The 18,421-nt window shown below is 38.4% G+C and overlaps 1 protein-coding gene across 7 annotated transcripts in view; it reads left to right on the top strand.

Moving 5' to 3' along the window:
• PTGER3 (prostaglandin E receptor 3) overlaps nt 1–18,421 on the top strand; it is a 182,954-nt gene that overhangs the window by 151,272 nt on the left and 13,261 nt on the right. For 2 of the 7 annotated variants that reach the window (XM_042952157.1, XM_042952149.1), the window contains one exon: nt 1,368–1,449. The exons of 3 other annotated variants lie outside the window; for them this stretch is intronic. Coding sequence is in view for 2 of the 4 variants with exons in the window: in XM_042952148.1 (XP_042808082.1) it covers nt 1,368–1,583 (216 nt within the window). In the remaining 2 variants the exon portion in view is untranslated. Of the gene's footprint in view, nt 1–1,367; nt 2,877–18,421 lie in introns of those variants that run through there. 2 more of the 7 variants (XM_042952148.1, XM_042952153.1) reach the window with 2 other exon arrangements.

Genomic DNA, 18,421 nt, shown 5'->3' with positions numbered 1-18,421 from the left:
AACAAAATCCATCATATAAAGAAGCTTGAATTGAACTGAAAAGACGCCAACTTCAATTATTTCTCTGGCCATAAGAAATATCAGGAAGTAGGATTCAGAAACCTGAGACTCACCTCCCCCCTTGCCTACCCCACCATATACACACGAACAGAAATAATACTGAAATAAAAATAAAAAGATGCTGCTCAACAGAGACAGGGACAACATATACACATTTTTATAAAAAATAATTCTAATAATTATGATTAATAATATGCAGAATGATCTCCAAAAGAGACTAGGAATCAAAGCTAACCATAACTCAAAGCTTCAGCATTTAAAAGTCTATACCAAGTCAGGTGTGAAAAATACTAGGAAGGAATCTATTTGCTAAATTCTCCACTTAGTCCCTTAGAGAGTGCAGTGTTCTGTAGAATTCTAATGGAAATGAAAAGAGATCTGAAGTGTCATTAAATTGTATATAAATGCTCTTTCCCCAGGTCAGATGGTCTCAAGCTCTCACCACTCACATTTAGAGGGGCTCTTAACACCATGCTGCAAGTCTCCTCTCCATGCTCACAGGGGAAATTATAAGCTTCTTTTCCAAGACTTCCAAATCCTTCACGATATGTCCCAAACCATCTTCCTAGTTTTATATCAGCTCCCTCATTCTCACATCCTCTATGCTGCAGCTTTCCCCAGTGTCAATGCATTTTTCCCCCTCTTCCTCAGTAGTAAGAAGTATTTAAGAACTTGGAGTCTAGAGTTAGACAAAGGCCGACCCTGCCACACACCCAGAATGTGGCCATTGACAAATCACTTTATTTATTAATGAATACACAGATTCAACACCACTTACTGAGCCTCTAGTGCCAGCTTTGTGTTGCGTGTTGGGGACAAAGTAAAGAGGAGTATAAAGTTCAAGGACGTTATTCTCATTGATGAAGACAGAAAATATCCGATTAGTGTCACAATGAAAAATAAAGCAGGGTAAGGATTCAGAGTGAAGTGGGAACAGAGAGGCGAGTGCGTTGTGTTTTCCACAGCTGGTCAGGAAGGCTTTTCTGAGAAGATGACATTTGATCAGAGACCTGAATTGAGGTCTGGAAGTGAGGCATGCCAATATCTGGGGAACAGCGTCCCAGACGGGGGGATCAGCAAGGAGCATTCTTGGTGCATTCAAGGAGCAGCAAAGAGGGAGAAGGGTGGCTGTAGAATGATGGATTCAGGAGAGAGTGGTAGGTAATGATGTCACAGAAGTTGAGGGCAAAATCATGCAGGATCTTGAAAGCTGTGCTAAGAACCTTAGGTTTTAATGCAAATGAGATGGGAAGCTGTTGGAAAGTTTGTTCAGAGCACTGACATTATCTGATTTGTGTTTTTGAAAGATCACAAAGAGACCAGGTGTGAGGCAATGGCAGCAGCAGAGAGACCAGAGTCTGCAAAAGTCTGAGAGAGACGAGAATAGCTTTGATTGGAGATTGGAGCCGTGCTGGAGGAGATGTGACCGAATGACCTCAGTGTCATCTTTGGGAATTACTCCACACTGCCGTTATATCCTTGATCAAATGAAGTCATTGGGAGGATTATATGAGTTTCATTAGTATACAGTGCTTGGGGTAGTTCTTGGAATGGCTGAAATGGTTAACAAGAAGACAAGTGTTATTTCTGCCAGAAGGCTCAACGAAAATGTCACCTCTTGAAAGGCTCCCTCACCACTGACTTCCACCCATCTTTATCGTCAGAGCCTAATCCCTCTCTCCACTTCCTTTGCATTACGTATTATATACACCATCATAATAGTGTTTGTCATAGTGTGTGTCCTCATACTTTTCTTATGCTTTTGTTTTCTCAGCTATGATGTTAGCTTGATGAAGAGGGTGACTGTGCCTTATTCTTGGCCCCTCAGTGCCTAACATAGCACCTGACACATCAGAGACTCTAAATATATGCTTGTTGAATGAATAAATGAACTTAAATTCTACTTGCTCTGCGTTTTTTAACTTACTCTAATCTGTACCTCCACTTAGTATTTTTACCAGTCATGTCACTTAACATGTATCACTTAAACTTTACGATTTTGTATGCAAAATTATTGATTTTTTTGTATCCATATCTTGTTTCCAAATAGACCATAAAATCTTATGGAATAAGAATTGTTATCTTTTATGCTTTGTATGTCTCAGAGTATTATGTATTATGGTCAACTATCATTGTACTGTTAAGAGAAAAGCTTAATGAATAAATGCACAAGTGGACTTCAGGATCATTGGAGAGAAGGCTCATTATACATTTTTGAGGGACTAAGTAAGTGATGATGTCAGAATATAATTACTAGTGTTTTATAGAAAGCAGAGAGAACCCAAGAACACTAGCCAGAGAAATTTTGGAATGCTCTCAGAATGACGAGGGAAAGTAAGAATCCCAATATCATTTCAATACTCAAGACTGTTCATCAAAACTTAGCTTATGCCTGCTTATTAAAGGGAAGAATAGAAGGAGTCTGATTCTAGAATCAGATGTGGGCTCTAGTGTTTTCCAGAAACTGACATTGGAATAGTTAGGCAAAATGATGAAAGATATAAAGAATTCAATGGGATGTCATTATACTGTCTAGATGAGTTATGACCCAAATACAGGAAGAATATAACAAACGGAGAGGAGCTCCTTCAAGTTCCTATATACAGGAACTTAGATATTTGACAAAGCTCTTATACATGGGAAGACATTTAAATATCTCACCTGGCAAACGATGCAAAATCCTATCAAGGAACAACAGCCTGGAGTTGGGGGTGGTGGTGCATTCAGGTCTCTGTTAGTGGACAAAAGATTTAGGTATGTATAACTTGAACTTGAAGCACACAAGTGGTAAGACCACCCCTGTTGGAGAATGTATTCATTTTTTAAATTGATTTCTAACAAATCACCACAAACTTAGCAAGTTAAAGCAAAACAAATTTATTATCTGGCAGTTCCTAAGGGGGACTCTGGATGTGGGTTAGCTGGATCTTCTGCTCAGAGTTTTACCAGACTGAAATCAAGACTGAAATCAAGGTGTCATCCAGGGCTATGACCTCCTTTCAGACTTGAAGGTCCCTTTCCAAGGCCAGCAGGAGAGTACTCTCACTGCTTCTTGCTTCTTTTAAGGCTCACCTGATTAAATCAGACCTGCCTGGGAAATTCCCCCCCTTTGATTAACTTAAATTCATTACATCTGGAAATTTGTCACATCTGGGAAATTCCTTTTGCCATGTAATGTAACAATTGTAAGAGTAATAACTCCTCATATTCACAAATTCTACCCACACCCAAGGGGAGGTGGTTATACAGGTTGTGCACACTAGGGGGCAGAAATCTTAAAGGTCATCTTGGAATAGTGTCTACCACAGAACTGACTTAGGTAAATAGGTCTAAATGTGTCCCAACAGACACATTGTCCCAACAGATAAGGGTCCAGTCATGTCCTGTTGATAATTCTGGTATTTAAGAAACCCCAGAAAATTGAGAAGGCATCTCCTAAAATTACTTTAGGAAAGGAACATCAAAATTAATAGGGAGATAGCATTGTGTCCTTATCTTTTAATGATAGCAAAATTTTGTTTTATGAATAAGAAAAACAAAATATAAAAGCATTAAAATATTTGTCTTTAGGAATCTGTGCTTATTTCTAAGTTTAATTATTTGTACTGTTCAAGAAAATTAGACCTATTAGAATAAGAGGTCAATCTTATAATTCCAAGTTAAAATGAGTAATTGATTCATTGGTTTAGACTTAACATTTCAGATTGAAATTTCATTTGAAACATTTAAGAGAAACTGAAGTTCACCATATCTAAAAACTTAATTTATTAGATTTATAAGAATTAATTAAGTTATTGGAAAGATTGTTAAGTCACACAATGTATTTAAAAGGAAATAAAAATATATCACATTAATAAATGTGGCTGGATATTCAAAGAATTTAATAAAGTTGTAAAGTATTCCTTCAAAGTAATTATTAAACTTGCTAGATTGATAAGTTTCTTAATTCATTTTATAAACTAGCATACAAACTTAAGAAAAACAAGGGTTTCAAATTAATTGAATACTAATTTTGCACCAAAATAATCTTGAATAGCTCTTTTCTAGGCACAAAAATTGATTTCAATAACGTGAAAATACACACAACAAGTTTCAGTTCTGCTATGATTTTTGTCAAGTCACTTAACTTCTCTTAGCCTCAGTTCCTCATCTGCAAAACGAGGACGTGGGTCATCTTGTTAACTTGCAGAGTTGCTGTAAAGAGTAAATGAGATATTTTGCATAAAGTGGTTGGCACATGTTAAGCTCTCAATATTGAGAGCTTAAGGGGAAAAACATATGATTTTTCTCCTAAATATAAGGGCAAAGGTTTTGTTTAGTCTATCCGTACCAGGGACCTTTAAAGTTTAATCCTCCATATACCTTCTTAGATAAGAATTAGTTTGTTATTTTACCAATAACGTTTGGAGGATTAATTTTAATGCCCAAGGCAATACAGTTACTTGTGTGAAACCCCAGAGGCGGTTGACCACACCCTTCAAATCTTCACCAGAAAGTCAATGTAGGAAAGTAATAGCAAACCAGTGTCCCATTTCAGTTTTTAAAATTGGAGTCACAGAGGACAAAAAGTAAGTATCAGGCTCCAGGGACTTTATGCAACCAGTGTTTCTGTGCCAGTATCTGGGGCCAAATTACTGGAACGGGATATAAACTCTAGGGGAAGGGGGAAGTTAGTATTCCCTCTAGGCTAATAGTCGCCTGGTGAAATGCCGTATTTGTGTCAGAAGGAACAGAGGAATGCAGTGCTGTCTGGGCAGAGTGCAAACAGAAAATCCAGAGGAGAGTTGACACAATCACTCTACATGACTTAGAATGTATTGTAGTTGAATACAGACCAATCCACTGTTACTGCGTTCCCATATTTAGGGGCTAAACATGCTATTTCAAGGGGGGAAAAGCATAAAATTAATTATTCTGAGCACTTATAAAAATCTTCAAATATGTCTAATCTCTTGGGAAAAAAAAGGCAACTATTTTTGATGTGTAGGGGAGGAAAATTTTTTTCTTTTACCCTTCTAGGTTCCTTTGGCTGGTCTATTAATTAAATTGACATAGGAAAACTTAGCAGGAGAAAGACAAATTTAATTGCATATGGGAGTGCCATAACAATATGAGACCCCCAGACAGTCAGGCAACTAAGGCTTATTGACATCTTGAGCTAAGAAGGGGGTAGGTGTCTGAGACTTCAAAGGGGAGAAAGACAATTCACAGGAAAATGGGAAGAGCAAATGTGTGGTAAACAGATGTTTGCCATGCAAAGTAAAGTTAATAGGACACAGAAAGTTTACCATACCTGTCCCATATTCCTTGTAGTTTCATCTGGTGATTGTTCTCTTCTGGGACAAGGTCCTCTATCTAAATTCTTTTAGGCAGCTAAGGGGATGGTAAAAACTCTTCCTTGAGTCTTTTGGGACATCATTGACTACAGCTCAAAGAATCTACCTGACTATGTAGCACATTTTGGGGAGGCTTGTTGTGAACCCCTTCAGATGATAACTCCAGGGGGAGAACAAACACAAATACAGAAAGGTACATCTGTGAGAGAGAGACAGGCAGAGAGACAGAGAGATGGGAGGAGTAGAGGAACAGAGAGAGACAGTCTCAGAAAAAGAAAGCAGAGAGAGAACAGATTCCAAGAGAAACTGAGAGAAGACACACAGAGAAAACAAACACAAAGAGGTGATATTAAAATAGAGAGGCCTCACACTGAGAGCTGATGAGACAAAAAGAATCTGGAAAATACATATATATATAATTTTCAAGGCCCCAAGAAAGCAGTCAGAGGACCAGGGAAGGAAAAAGAAAGAAAGGAAGATAACACAGGGCAACATTCAATTTAGTCAATATTTATTGAGTGCCCATGGGGAACATGGCAACCTCCTGGAACTTAAGTGGAAATAAATTCAATTTTCTCCTGTTCTGAAGGGTGGGGAGGTTCAAGTCTGTGGAATTGCCTTGGGGCGGAGGAGGTATAAATACGGACAGGTCCATATTGTGCTTTGCTTCTAGATGGCTGGCCCAGCAATTCTGTGCCTTCTGGGGTGACCTGAAACTTTCTCTTCTCCCAGTTCCACGAAGGAAAAACAAATATTTAAGGAGAAACAAAGATGAAAGCATTATATTGTTGGTTTTCTTTTATACTTGTGATATCAGGTCTAAACAAGTGTTACTTAGTAGTAACACCATATTTGCTAGTTAAACATAAAAATCTAGAATCTATATATTTAAAAAGAGAAATGTTAAAAATTATTTAAAAAGACTGAATCAGAGGCCACTTTCATTAGTCTCCCTCCTTACGATGTCCTGACATATATGATAATGTGAAGTATTTCTTTTTATAAAATTTTTTTCAATGTTTTCATTTATTTTTGAGACAGAGTGAGACAGAGCATGAGCAGGGGAGGGGCAGAGAGAGAGAGAGAGAGAGAGAGACAGAATCTGAAGCAGGCTCCAGATTCTGAGCTGTCAGCACAGAGCCTGACGCGAGCTCAAACTCATGGACTATGAGATAATGACCTGAGCCGAAGTCAGATGCTTAACTGACTGAGCCACCCAGGTGCCCCTGTGAAGTATTTTTAAAACAAATTTTTCTTTATTTCAAACATCTCAGCCTAGAAAATATTTCTTAGGAATATCAGAATACACAGACACATATCTGATCAAAATGTCTCCAAAAGACCTGCGGAGAGGGAAATGTCTGTCACATGACTCATGGTATCCATCACACAAAAATAAACCAGAGGTTTAAGAGAAATACTACTATTCCTGGCAGTGGGTTCTATAAAATAGACTTTCAAGGAAAAGACACAGTCATCAAAACTCATTATACCTTATCAGCAAACCCACACCCATTCAGACTAACCCATCTGAAAAACCTAAAAAACAAAACAAAACAAAACAAAACACATGTGGCAGAACAATTTATGGGAATATTAGCTTACCTTTATTCTTCCTATATTTTCCTACCTCACAGCTAAACATTTGTTATTTCTTAGCCTCTGGTATTTTTTCACAGTGGAAAACAGAAGATGCTTAAAGTAAAGGGCTCTTTGTGATGTGAAGTGAGAGCTTGTTCAAGAAATTATGCTACTATTACCCTGAAGATGACAGTAGACAGGATTTTGAGAAACTCAGGAAGAGGTCAAAGTCAAGACCCACACATTGTTCAGTAGCAAAAATAGCATTCCAGGGAGGTGGCCCATGGCAGTAGGAATGTCTCTTCGATGTACCACGAGCATGGCACCCTGGGCACCAGATTCCAAACTTCCAAACTCCAAAGATGCCCTTTGATGCCTCAAATGTGAGATGGAGCAAGAGAATGGCCAGATCAGAAGGACTGGATTCTAGTCTGGAACAGTGAAGATCACACTGGGACTCAGTAAGTAGACAAATGACTGTATCTCAGATGATGTAGTACTAACTACAACTAACTCTAGGACCACGCAGCACAGCTTCATGGTATGGTGTGTTCCAGTAGTGACTCGAATTGAATTTTCTACCACCCTGGCAAAACAAGCTTAGAGAACAATTTGGGTTAATTTTATAAAAATAAACAAATGAGGTATTTTATATGTATCTGTATTTGTGATCTGGGTGTCATACCTGCCATGCAAACTTTGGCATCACATAGAACTAGGGCTGGGTAACCCTTGGGCACTTTACTCAATTTCTCCAAGTCTCAGTTTTCTCCATCTGTAAAATGGAGATAACAGTAGAACTTAATTTATAAATTACTATAAGCAGTGAGGATTAAGTGCACATAAGGTTCGGTGCCTGGAACATAATAAGTATTCAATAATGGTTGTTATTTTTATTCAGTTTGAAAAATGAGTCCATCAGAAGTGAGACACAAAGCTTTCAGCCATTGTACAAACACAACTATTGCAAAGAGGGAAGCACCATCGGTTAGGCACACTGTTCACAAGATGAAAACAAGTTATTAATAGTTCTTCAAGAGAAATACACTATCCCTTGCTGGAAAAACAATGTGAACACATGGCCAAGAAAAACAACCATTCCTCACAACTTTACCAACATGAGGCCATACCCACTCATAGCAGCATGTCCAATAAACTTCAAACCCATGGAAAAGAACAATTGAAGCAATTCAAAATACTTAATATGGCAATGGCTTTTCAAAAGTCAACTGCTACCCTTCTCCTCTTCATTTTTTCCCCTCCCTTCCTCCAACACAACCACATGAGAGGCTACAGATATTTATAATTCTCTGAGTAACTAACTGTGGCAAACTTTTAGCAAGAAGGCTGTGGAACTTGATAGAAGTATCTTAATATGACAGGTATACTTCTCCAATGGAACATGGGAGTAGAGAGCATATTTAATTTTTGATAAACTAAAATAGCACCTTAAAAATTGAATGACTCCACACAGGGACTTAAGAGTAGAGCCAGTTTCAGGTCAGATAAGGCTCCAGCTACTAGGTAATCAGGTGTGCATTTATGTTAGAAATCTTAGCTTGACCTCACTGTCTATTCATTTTTGCGTGCCTCTATCCTCCCCAGATCATTTGGAACTAATCACTCGTCTCCGGTCTGTGACTTAATGGGCCCTGGTGGAAAAACCATTACTTTACAGTTCAAAAAACATTTCTTGAGCTTTTGTAGGATGAGGGAGGATCAGGACCAGTGGCAGACATACAATTGCAAAGGCAGGTTGGGCAACTGCACAGGGCTTTGAACAATATGCTAAAAAGAGGTGATGTGAATAGAGTTGTTCCTTAGACATACCTGATGAGGTAAGGAGAACACATGTATGTGAGAGAGCATGGAGGATGAAAAGGTAACTAGAAACCCAATAAGCTATTCAGAACAGAGACACTGAGGCAGAAATAAGCGCAACCACCTTCGTCCTGTTGCCAGGGTGAAATAAAAAAGTCCAAGTTTGAGTTCTGGTTCCTTCACAAAGGGCCCTGTCCTGGAGTCTCAGCCTATGGGAACACCTTAAGTACTGCCAGCTTGATTGAGCTGCTAGTGCCCTCTAGTGGTGGCCCACATGATGGCCATAAGCTTGTGAACCATCCAATTCCTGACCCATTTCCCAAGTACCCACCACCATGTGTTGGCTTCTGTGATAGCTGCTGGAGCCCCAGATCTTCAAGACATTGGTTTTCCACTGAAGAAGCTCAAAGTTTACGATGTGGGACACAGAGATGAACACATCAGAATCATAGTGCATAGTCAGGGCAAAAAAAAAAATGTGGAATCACAAACTACATAAAACAGAGTTCCTACAGAAGAGAGATGATTAACTTTTGGGTCTGGGGGCTTTGATGGTGGTTTGATGTCTGGGTTGGCAGTGACAAAGGCCTCCTGGAAGATGTGATTGGGCTCTGAAAGATTAGTAGGACTTCATTAGGCAATTAATATGAGATGAGTTTTCTAGGAACAGAGATCAACAGGGGTTACTTGGAGAACTGCGAGTAATTGTAATTAGGAACATCGAATGGGAATACAGTTAGATAGATTTTCTACTGGCCCATTCTGAGGGAATCTAAATGGTACTCAGTGTTTCCCAAACTGTTCCATTCAACAAACATTTATTAAGCATCTTCTGTAGGCAATGGATTCAATATTATTCTAGTCCTCAGGATGCTTACAGTCAAGCATTAAGACAAATTCAGACAGAAATATGAAGGGATAGTTTCTATAAAGAGCAAATTATACACAAGTAGCAGTTGGTAGCAAAGAACAGAAGGATTTATATTGAAAGAGGCAATCAAGGAAGCCTTTCCAAGTAGGAAACACGACGTGAGCATGAAATGAAAGAACACACAAGCAGGAATTTGCCAGATGGTAGTCCATGGGGAGGTTGTTTCTGGAATGTGTGATGCACTGGCTGAATGTCTTCCTGCCTCTCTGGTCATGTTTACTTTACTTCCCTGGCTCCCCTTCTTCTCACCCTGCTGTGACCAATCCCTCAAGGTTCTGTGCTCAGCACACAACTCTTTGCTTTGTTCTTTCTCAATGACTTTATTCACACCCATGGTGTCCACTGTGAACTTCAAACATTTTATTTAATGGAGACCCCACATTACTGAGTGCATTCCTTTTTACCTAGAAAGTCAGACTATCCCTAATGACATGAGCTGCAAATGGAATCCACCATCTTGAATGTCTGAGATCCTCTCCCTTGGTTGGTTGTCCCATCCACTCTTTAGTTTTCTGGTGTAAGTCAAGAACCTTGAAAAGACCTTATTTTCTTCTTTTCTTTCCCCAACATCCAGTGCCTTTCCAAGCTCTGCAGAATTCATACATCCTTTTCTTTTTGTGTCCACTATCACTGCCTTATATTAGTCCCATAATCTCTTACCTGGCTGATTGCAGTGGTCTCCTAATCGGTCTTTCTGCTTCTAGCTTACCCCTCAGTTTATCTGCTTCACGATATTTCTAATAAGCAAGTCTGATCTTGTATTATATACCATCCACTCCTCCTGCTTACAATGCTTCTGTGTTTCCTACAGCCTTCAGAATCAGGTCTCAGCTCCTTAGGGTGGTAGACAAATCTCTCCTTCTAACCTCTTTAGCACCATTTGCTGTCCTCTGCTTCAAGGAATTTTCCAGGAATTCCAAACTTATTGTAGGCCCTCCTAAACATCATGTTATTTCATACTTTCCTGCCTTGAAAAGCTGTCATCTAGAGTGGTCTCCCCATCATGTTTCCCACATGGAAAACTCCAATTTAATCCCCCCAAACTCAGTTTCATGTCACTTCCCCTCATTGAGCCTTTCCTGGACCCTCCCTTTTAGATAGATAACCACTTTCTTCTTTGGGCTACTTCCTGGACCATGTGTGTGCGTATATTATGATGTCGTTTTGTGACCATCTGTTTACCTGTCTGTGTTCCTTGCTTCAGGCTGAAGCAGCAGTACAGCAGGGTAATTAAGAAACTGGAACTGAATCCTAGCTCTGCCACTTATCAGAGTGAATTTAGTCTTGTGAAGTTGTTTTCAGGTTAATGTGCCTCAAGTGCTTTGAACAGTGTCTGCCATAGAGTAAGTGTTATGCAAAAGTTTGCTTTAATTTTTTTTTTAATTTTTAATTTTTATTTTTTTCAAGTGGCTGTCTGCCCAGTGTGGAGCCCAACATGGGGCTTGAACTCACAACCCTGAGGTCAAGACCTGAGTTGAGATAAAGATTGGACACTTAAGCCATTCAGACATCTGAGCCACCCAGACACCCCTGCTCTGATTTTTGCCCATGAAACTATGTCTTATTCATCTCCATTTTCCTAAAGTCTAACACAGTATATGGGACAAATGTTTGTTGAGAGAAAGAATGACAATCTTTGGTTCTTTCCTTTTCCTTGCTCAATTATCTAATGAATCCCTAAGTCCTGCTGGGTTTTCCTTTACAATGTCTTCTGCATTTAATTTTCTTTCTGTAGTTACTATCAACATTCTTTCATTTATTCAACAGAAAGTTATCAGTAATCAACAGTTTAAAAGGCACCACTCTGCTGAGAATACTGCTTTGAACAAGACAAAGTCCCTCTGCTATGGAGTCCCTCTGCTTACATTCTAGCAGATGGTACAGACACTAAATAATAGCACATTAATTATTTGATTGTAAGTGTGATATGTATCTTAACCTAGTGTTGAAGGTCAGAAAGTTTCCCTCAGAGAGGAAATTTCACTGATATATGAAAACCTAGAAGTAAATAGCTTAAGCATAAGGTGGTAGCAGCTGTGGTAGAGAGCATCCAGGCAAAAGAAACATCCTGTGGAAATCCCTGAGTCAGGAAGAAATTTGACACACATAGATTTTGAGTTCCTTATGTCTGGATTATTACTACAAATGCTACCTGATCTCTGTACAAGATGACCTTCCATACAGTTCTAGAATTACACTTTCTATCATGTTGATTCACTGCTCAGAAAACTTCCATGATTCTCTGTTGCCTCCTGAATAACATATTAATTCCCCAGTTGTTTCTCATGACCCAGTGCAATATGGGCTCTAGTAATGGTCCAGTTTTTTCTCTCATAAGTCATCTACGTTTATATTCAGCAATAACCATCATGAACTATTTGATAATCCTGCACATTCCTTATTTTTTGTTACTTTCCCACATTTATCCATGTTGTTATAGTCACTAAAATGCCTTTCTTTTCTATTCCTATCCATGCTTTTATTTCTACAAAACAATATTTACTTGTTCTTTGTGTGATATGCTTTGGTATTTTCTATTCTAGTCTATTTTATTCTATTTCAGTTTTTAAAACAATCAAGTAGTAACCTACCAAAGTGATTTCATAACCCACTAATGGATCTTAACCCACAGTTGAAAACTGCCCTAAATAGACTTAAAGATTTTTCCATGATTCTTGAATGAGGTTGGCTTTAGTAGATTCTAAGTTTTCTTCCAGCAATAGAATCCTCTAATTCAGTTACATCTTGAATTTTGGGCACCTGTATTCTCTCAAGACGGCATGGTAAAATTCTGCATGAACACATGATGAATGGGGGAGCTAATCATACAGAGCCAAGGAACCCTGAAGATACTTGGCAGTGCATTTTAATTTGTAGGACATGTCACACTTTGCTTTCCCAATACTGGCAATGTTCTGAACTGAAATTGCTAATTGTATTGAGCTGTTCCAAATCATATACTGGGCAAAGATGAACATGGGGGAGAATTTCCAGTTGTAACTGAGAAAACAAACAAACAAAAGCCACCATTAGCAAGTAAATCCATGGCAATTAGATGCAACTGTAGTTCATATTATGTACTAAATATACTTTTGTGGATAGATTGCTCTATAACAGCCCAAGGGGAATACTTGAAGCTTTTGTAATAACCACTCCTCAAATAATCTGTTTTTCTTTTTTTTTTTTAATTTTTTTTAACGTTTATTTATTTTTGAGACAGAGCATGAACAGGGGAGGGGCAGAGAGAGAGGGAGACACAGAATCCAAAACAGGCTCCAGACTCTGAGCTGTCAGCACAATGCCTGACGCGGGGCTCGAACTCACGGACCGTGAGATCATGACCTGAGCCAAAGTCGGACGCCCAACCGACCAAGCCACCCAGGCGCCCCAAGAATCTGTTTTTCAAAATCATTTTTATATCGTGTTAACTTTCAGTAGACAATTTCAGTTTTTCAGTATCTCTTCTGTTTTAGATTTTGCAATGTCAACACCTGGATCAACCTGTCATCTTGTTAATGTTCTTCAAATCTTTGTCTCCAGCCCAGAGTATATTTGTGTTTCATTTTTTCTATATAGCCTACTGCCAACTGGATGTGGCTATAATAATGACCCCCAAACACCCCAAACTCATCAATCTAAATTTGAATTCATTATCATCACCCTAAATCACACCCCTCCATCCCCCCATCTTACTTTGATTAGAGAATGACAAACCATCTTTCCACTTAAGCGAGAGATCAGTGGCATCAGGCTTGACTTCTTCTTCAACTAACTTGCCATAATTCTTCCTGATGTTGCATCCTATATGCTCCTTAAATCTGTCTACTTCTCTCCAACCTTCCTGCCTCTACTGATGTTCAAGTTTCCCAAATGGTCCTCCTGCCATCTTTCTTAACATATTTCACAAAGTGGCGATTGTCACATGTCATTCTCTAGCTGGAAACCATTCAGTTAACTATTATTCCATTTAGGAAAGATTCTAATGGAAAGTACCTAAAATTGCTTGCAAAGCCCCCCTGAACTGTCCTCTACCAACTGTTCTTGTCTTGTTTTCATTCTCCTTTTCTCTTCTTTCTTCCTTCTCTATATCTCTCTGTCCATTCTTATTCTACCCACCAATTACTTTTAAAATGTTCTTTATGTTTCAGATACTTTTTTTTTGGGGGGGGGGGGTCTGCAACACTCCTTTTTTACTAGAGAGCTATTATTACTCTTCCCTCAAGCCACATCTTAGATATCCCATAGAAAACATTCCTGGAGTTTTCTAAGTCCAGGCTTTGGGGTCCTCCTGTCCTCCCTTAGTTCCCTATTGCTCACCATTATGCTATATTGAAATAACCTGTTCACTTCAGTCCAACATTGTGATCACAGAAATTATTCAACATCATATCTCTATTGCCTAGTGCATAACAGGTGTATGATTAATATTTCTAGCATGAACAAATATCTTCTGATTTCCTCTCTGTCAAGTGGTAAAGAGACTCTCCTTTAGGAGGGCCCTGTGGTGTCAGCCATGCAGGTAACTTGGGAGATAAGTTTATGCAACCCTGGGATAAAGTATTGGAAAACTATTTTGATTGTAAATGATGACTTAAGTCATGACTTAGGTCATGATCTTTAAACAGTATCAGTAGCATAACTTACTTAAAGAAATGTCCATATATTTTATGTGTTTAACTTTACAAACTCAGGAATTGGTAAAAAGGGGAGGGTTATTTTTGGCTCCATAAAATCCCAGTATTTCAGGTAATCTCTTTTCTCTTTAAAAAATTTTTTTTTAATTATTTGTTTTTTTTAAGAAAGAAAGAGAGAGCAGGGGAGGGACAGAGAGAGGAGGAGACACAGAATCTGAAGCAGGTTTCAGGCTCTGAGCTGTCAGCACAGAGCCTGACATGGGGCTCAAACACACAAGTGGTGAGATTATGACCTGAGCTGAAGTCAGATGCTCAAACGACTGAGCCACCCAGGTTCCCTCAGGTAATCTCTTTTCTTAGACAACTAAATTTTACTCCTTACCAGATTCATAATTCTCAGATCAATGGGGCTTTCACCAGTTTCATTCACTTATTCTCATTCATCTATTTCTCACTGATAGAATATCTACCAAGTGCCAGATACTGAAAATACTAAATGAGTGAGATTTCATCCCTTCCCTCAAGATCCCATCTATTCAGAGCTGGGAGGAAGGAGGAAGGAAACAGACATGGAAGCTGTTATAATATAGATGCCCTCCAACCTCATGCAAACTTGAACTTAGCCAAAGAATTCCACTGAGGCATTAAAAAAAATGTTAAGGATGAGAAAGTTTTGCTTTATGTAGGAAAAAAAAAAACAAAATAAGTTTTATGAGTGGTAACTCTTCTGAGAGGAGAACATACTGCAAAGAGCAAATACCATAAGGGGAAGATATTTTTGCTTATGGAACTGGAAAGATTCTCATTGCATTAGTTCACATTTAGTCAATGCCATTTGAGTTTGTTACCCTTTTATTGAATTCCATTCATAACTGAAACACAAATAGTCTGACAAAGTCTAGACATTTTTTCAAAGACATATAGGCAAAATATAGCCAATGTGATGAGAGTTTGTGCTTAGTTACAGGTGGTCAACACTTACATCTTTTGACAATTATTAAAATGTAAATGTCAATGGTGAGGCTGCTAATGCTGATACCAGAAGAGTGGGAAAGTATGCTAAAGGATTTTTGCAAAATTAAGAAAAATTTGAAATTAGCAAAACATTTCTGAACAGAATGGTTCGGCAATTTTCACAAGCTAAGCATTCTTCAAAATACATTTCTGGGGCTCTTAGATAAATATTTAGAGCCTCGTTGAATCTCTTGCTATTTTTTTTAACACACTTTTCTGTATGACATCTTATACCTTTGCTGTTCTTTCTGATTGGCACAGCCTTCAGCCCCTTAGATGACTCAAATCTCATCTCTTCTGTGGAGCACCACAGCAGAATCGATAGAAATCTCTCAGGCTGAATTAATTCCTCCCCACTCATTTTGTGCCCACAGCATTTTGTGATTTACCTTCCAAATTGCCCTTATTACATTATATTATCCTTGTTGGTAGATGTTTCTTGGTTTCCTAACAGACTGGGAGCTACTCATTAATTCCGCAACCACAGGACCCAACAGTGTCTGATATACATTAAAGCTTCCATCTAGACAGGTTGAACGGCTGGATCATTCTAATATTTTTCTCCATCTCTTCTGTGTCACTGTAATATCAAGTTTCTCCAGTTTTGGCTAACTTCATGATGGATGTTATTAAAAATTTTGAATCTGGGGTGCTTGGGTGGCTCAGTCAGTTAAGCATCTGCCTTTGGCTCCAGTCATGATCTGATGGTTTGCGGGTTCTCTGTGGGCTCTCTGCTGTCAGTGCAGAGCCCGCTTCAGATCTTCTGTCTCCCTCTCTCTCTGCTCCTCCCCTGCTCACATGTGCTCTCACTCTCTCTCTCTCTCAATAAATAAATAAATATTTAAAAAATTTTTAAGTTCAGATCTCACAATTAAGATATAATGTTTTTTGTTTTGTTTTGTTTGTTTTTTTACTTTGACACAAATTTATCTTGGAAAAAGCAAGGGATTGTAGTTTTAAAACCCATCCCTGTCATTGACAGATTATGTGGTTTGGGACAATCAATTTTCTTGCCTTGGACATTACTAAATTATCTCTATATTCCCCATCTTCTCTAATTCTATGAACCTATATCCTTTTCTGAATTCACACAAAATTAATCGTCTAGATCACACAATTGTGTATTTAATTAACAGTTTTTAACAGTTTTTATTGACCTTCACCTTGTTTCTTTGCTTTGCTTTTCCTTAAAAACACATAACCAAATTGAAGTTCTTTATCGTTTACTATAATGTTATTAGGGCCCTGAAAGTCAGATGTACGTTCAATTCTTGACTATGTCACTTACAAAACTAACTTTATATTATAGGTGAGTTTAACAAGGCCAAGCCTCAGTTTCTTCCTGTGTGAAATGAGAATAATAATACTAGTGCAGATTGTATAGTGATGCAAAAGTCTTAATAACACATACATGTTCACTGATGAGTTAATCACTAGCTTCTATTTTCTCCCATTACGTATAATGTTTTATCTGTTTCTTGCTGATTGCCAGATATTGTAAAGTCTAATGCCAATATAATGCCAAGTAAATACAGTGCCAAGTGCAATTGCAAATCTTGTCACAGACGCAAAGCTTCACGAAATCGATTAAAATAAAGTCACATAATTTCTAAACACACATGTAAAGCCATTGACAAATAAATTGAAGAAAAGAAACTAATAAAAATATAACAGACTAGGCTTCTTAAAGATACTGAATGGAATATGGGAATAAATAGGTAAGTCTCTCTAGTATTTATCACAAAAAGTGACCATATTCATGATCATGCTCTAAAAAGTTTTAAAAGGACATTTTTATTGCGATTCATTTTTTTTTTAATGCTCAAACTTAATTATTTAGTTTCTTTGCTTTTCTAAGAAGTAACTTATGGAGACAATGAGCAAGAGGATGAAATTCAGCATGAGAATAGGGAATCTCACCCCGCAGGTGTCTTGAGGCAGACCAGGGACAGCAGCCAAGACCACATGGTCTCATTTCTGCCTCAGGTCAGCCCTGGTGGTGCTGCTTATCAGCGACATGAGAAGCAAAGGAGAATAACATAAAGACTGCTCATCCGACTGTATGTTTGACATCTAGTAATTTCTTTAAAATTTCAACCTGGGGCGCCTGGGTGGCTCAGTCGGTTAAGCATCTGACTTCAGCTCAGGTCACGATCTCGCGGTCCGTGAGTTCGAGCCCCGCGTCGGGCTCTGGGCTGATGGCTCAGAGCCTGGAGCCTGCTTCCGACTCTGTGTCTCCCTCTCTCTCTGCCCCTCCCCTATTCATACTCTGTCTCTCTCTGTCTCAAAAATAAATAAACGTTAAAAAAAAAATTTAAAATTTCAACCTAAGCAACTCTATTCAAATATGAAAAATAAACTAATAATTTCAAAACTCCAGTAGCAGTTTAGTAAACATTAATTTCACTTGTTTCTATAACATTTTACAATAAAAAAGGTAATTTCATTACTTTTTTGTTCTATTAGTAACTGTGAAAAAACAAAAACAGGTATTATTTCACTTTTACTCCTGAAAAAGCAAAAGTTGGCAGCGTCCACTTAAACAGTCAGAGATAGGACACAGGCTCCCTGACTCCAGGACATAATGGTAAAGATGTCCTATGATGTCCCTTCTCTTTCCCCAGTAATACTAAAGTCTTTACACTGTAGTTCTAATTCTCATTACAATCTTTTCAAGGTAGATTTTGTTGACCCCAAATACAGGTAAGAAATCTGAGATTCAAAAAGATTAAATAAGCTTACCCAAAGTCACTGGTAAACCTAGCTTCCTACCTCCACATCCTCACTATTTTTCACCCCTTTCTTTGCTGAAGTTCAGTGTTGAATGTATTTATTAACAATAGAAGAACTATAGAGCATGCCCCTGGACTAGGGTATGGTGTCATGCCTCTTTGGGACTCAGTTTACCTGTCAAAAGGAGGGAGGGTAAGGGGGAGGAGGTGAATTTACCAGTGAAAATCCTGGACTTACCCAGAGTGGTAATTTTCCATGGTGGGGAAGATCAATCAGTGCCTCCTTGATCTCTCCAAATTCTGGCTGAGAGA

This window comes from Panthera leo, chromosome C1 (genome assembly GCF_018350215.1).
Source record: "Panthera leo isolate Ple1 chromosome C1, P.leo_Ple1_pat1.1, whole genome shotgun sequence".
In the NCBI taxonomy this organism is placed as follows: domain Eukaryota; kingdom Metazoa; phylum Chordata; class Mammalia; order Carnivora; family Felidae; genus Panthera; species Panthera leo.
Note: the sequence above shows the minus strand (reverse complement) of the source record. Positions and strands in the feature narration are given on the sequence as shown.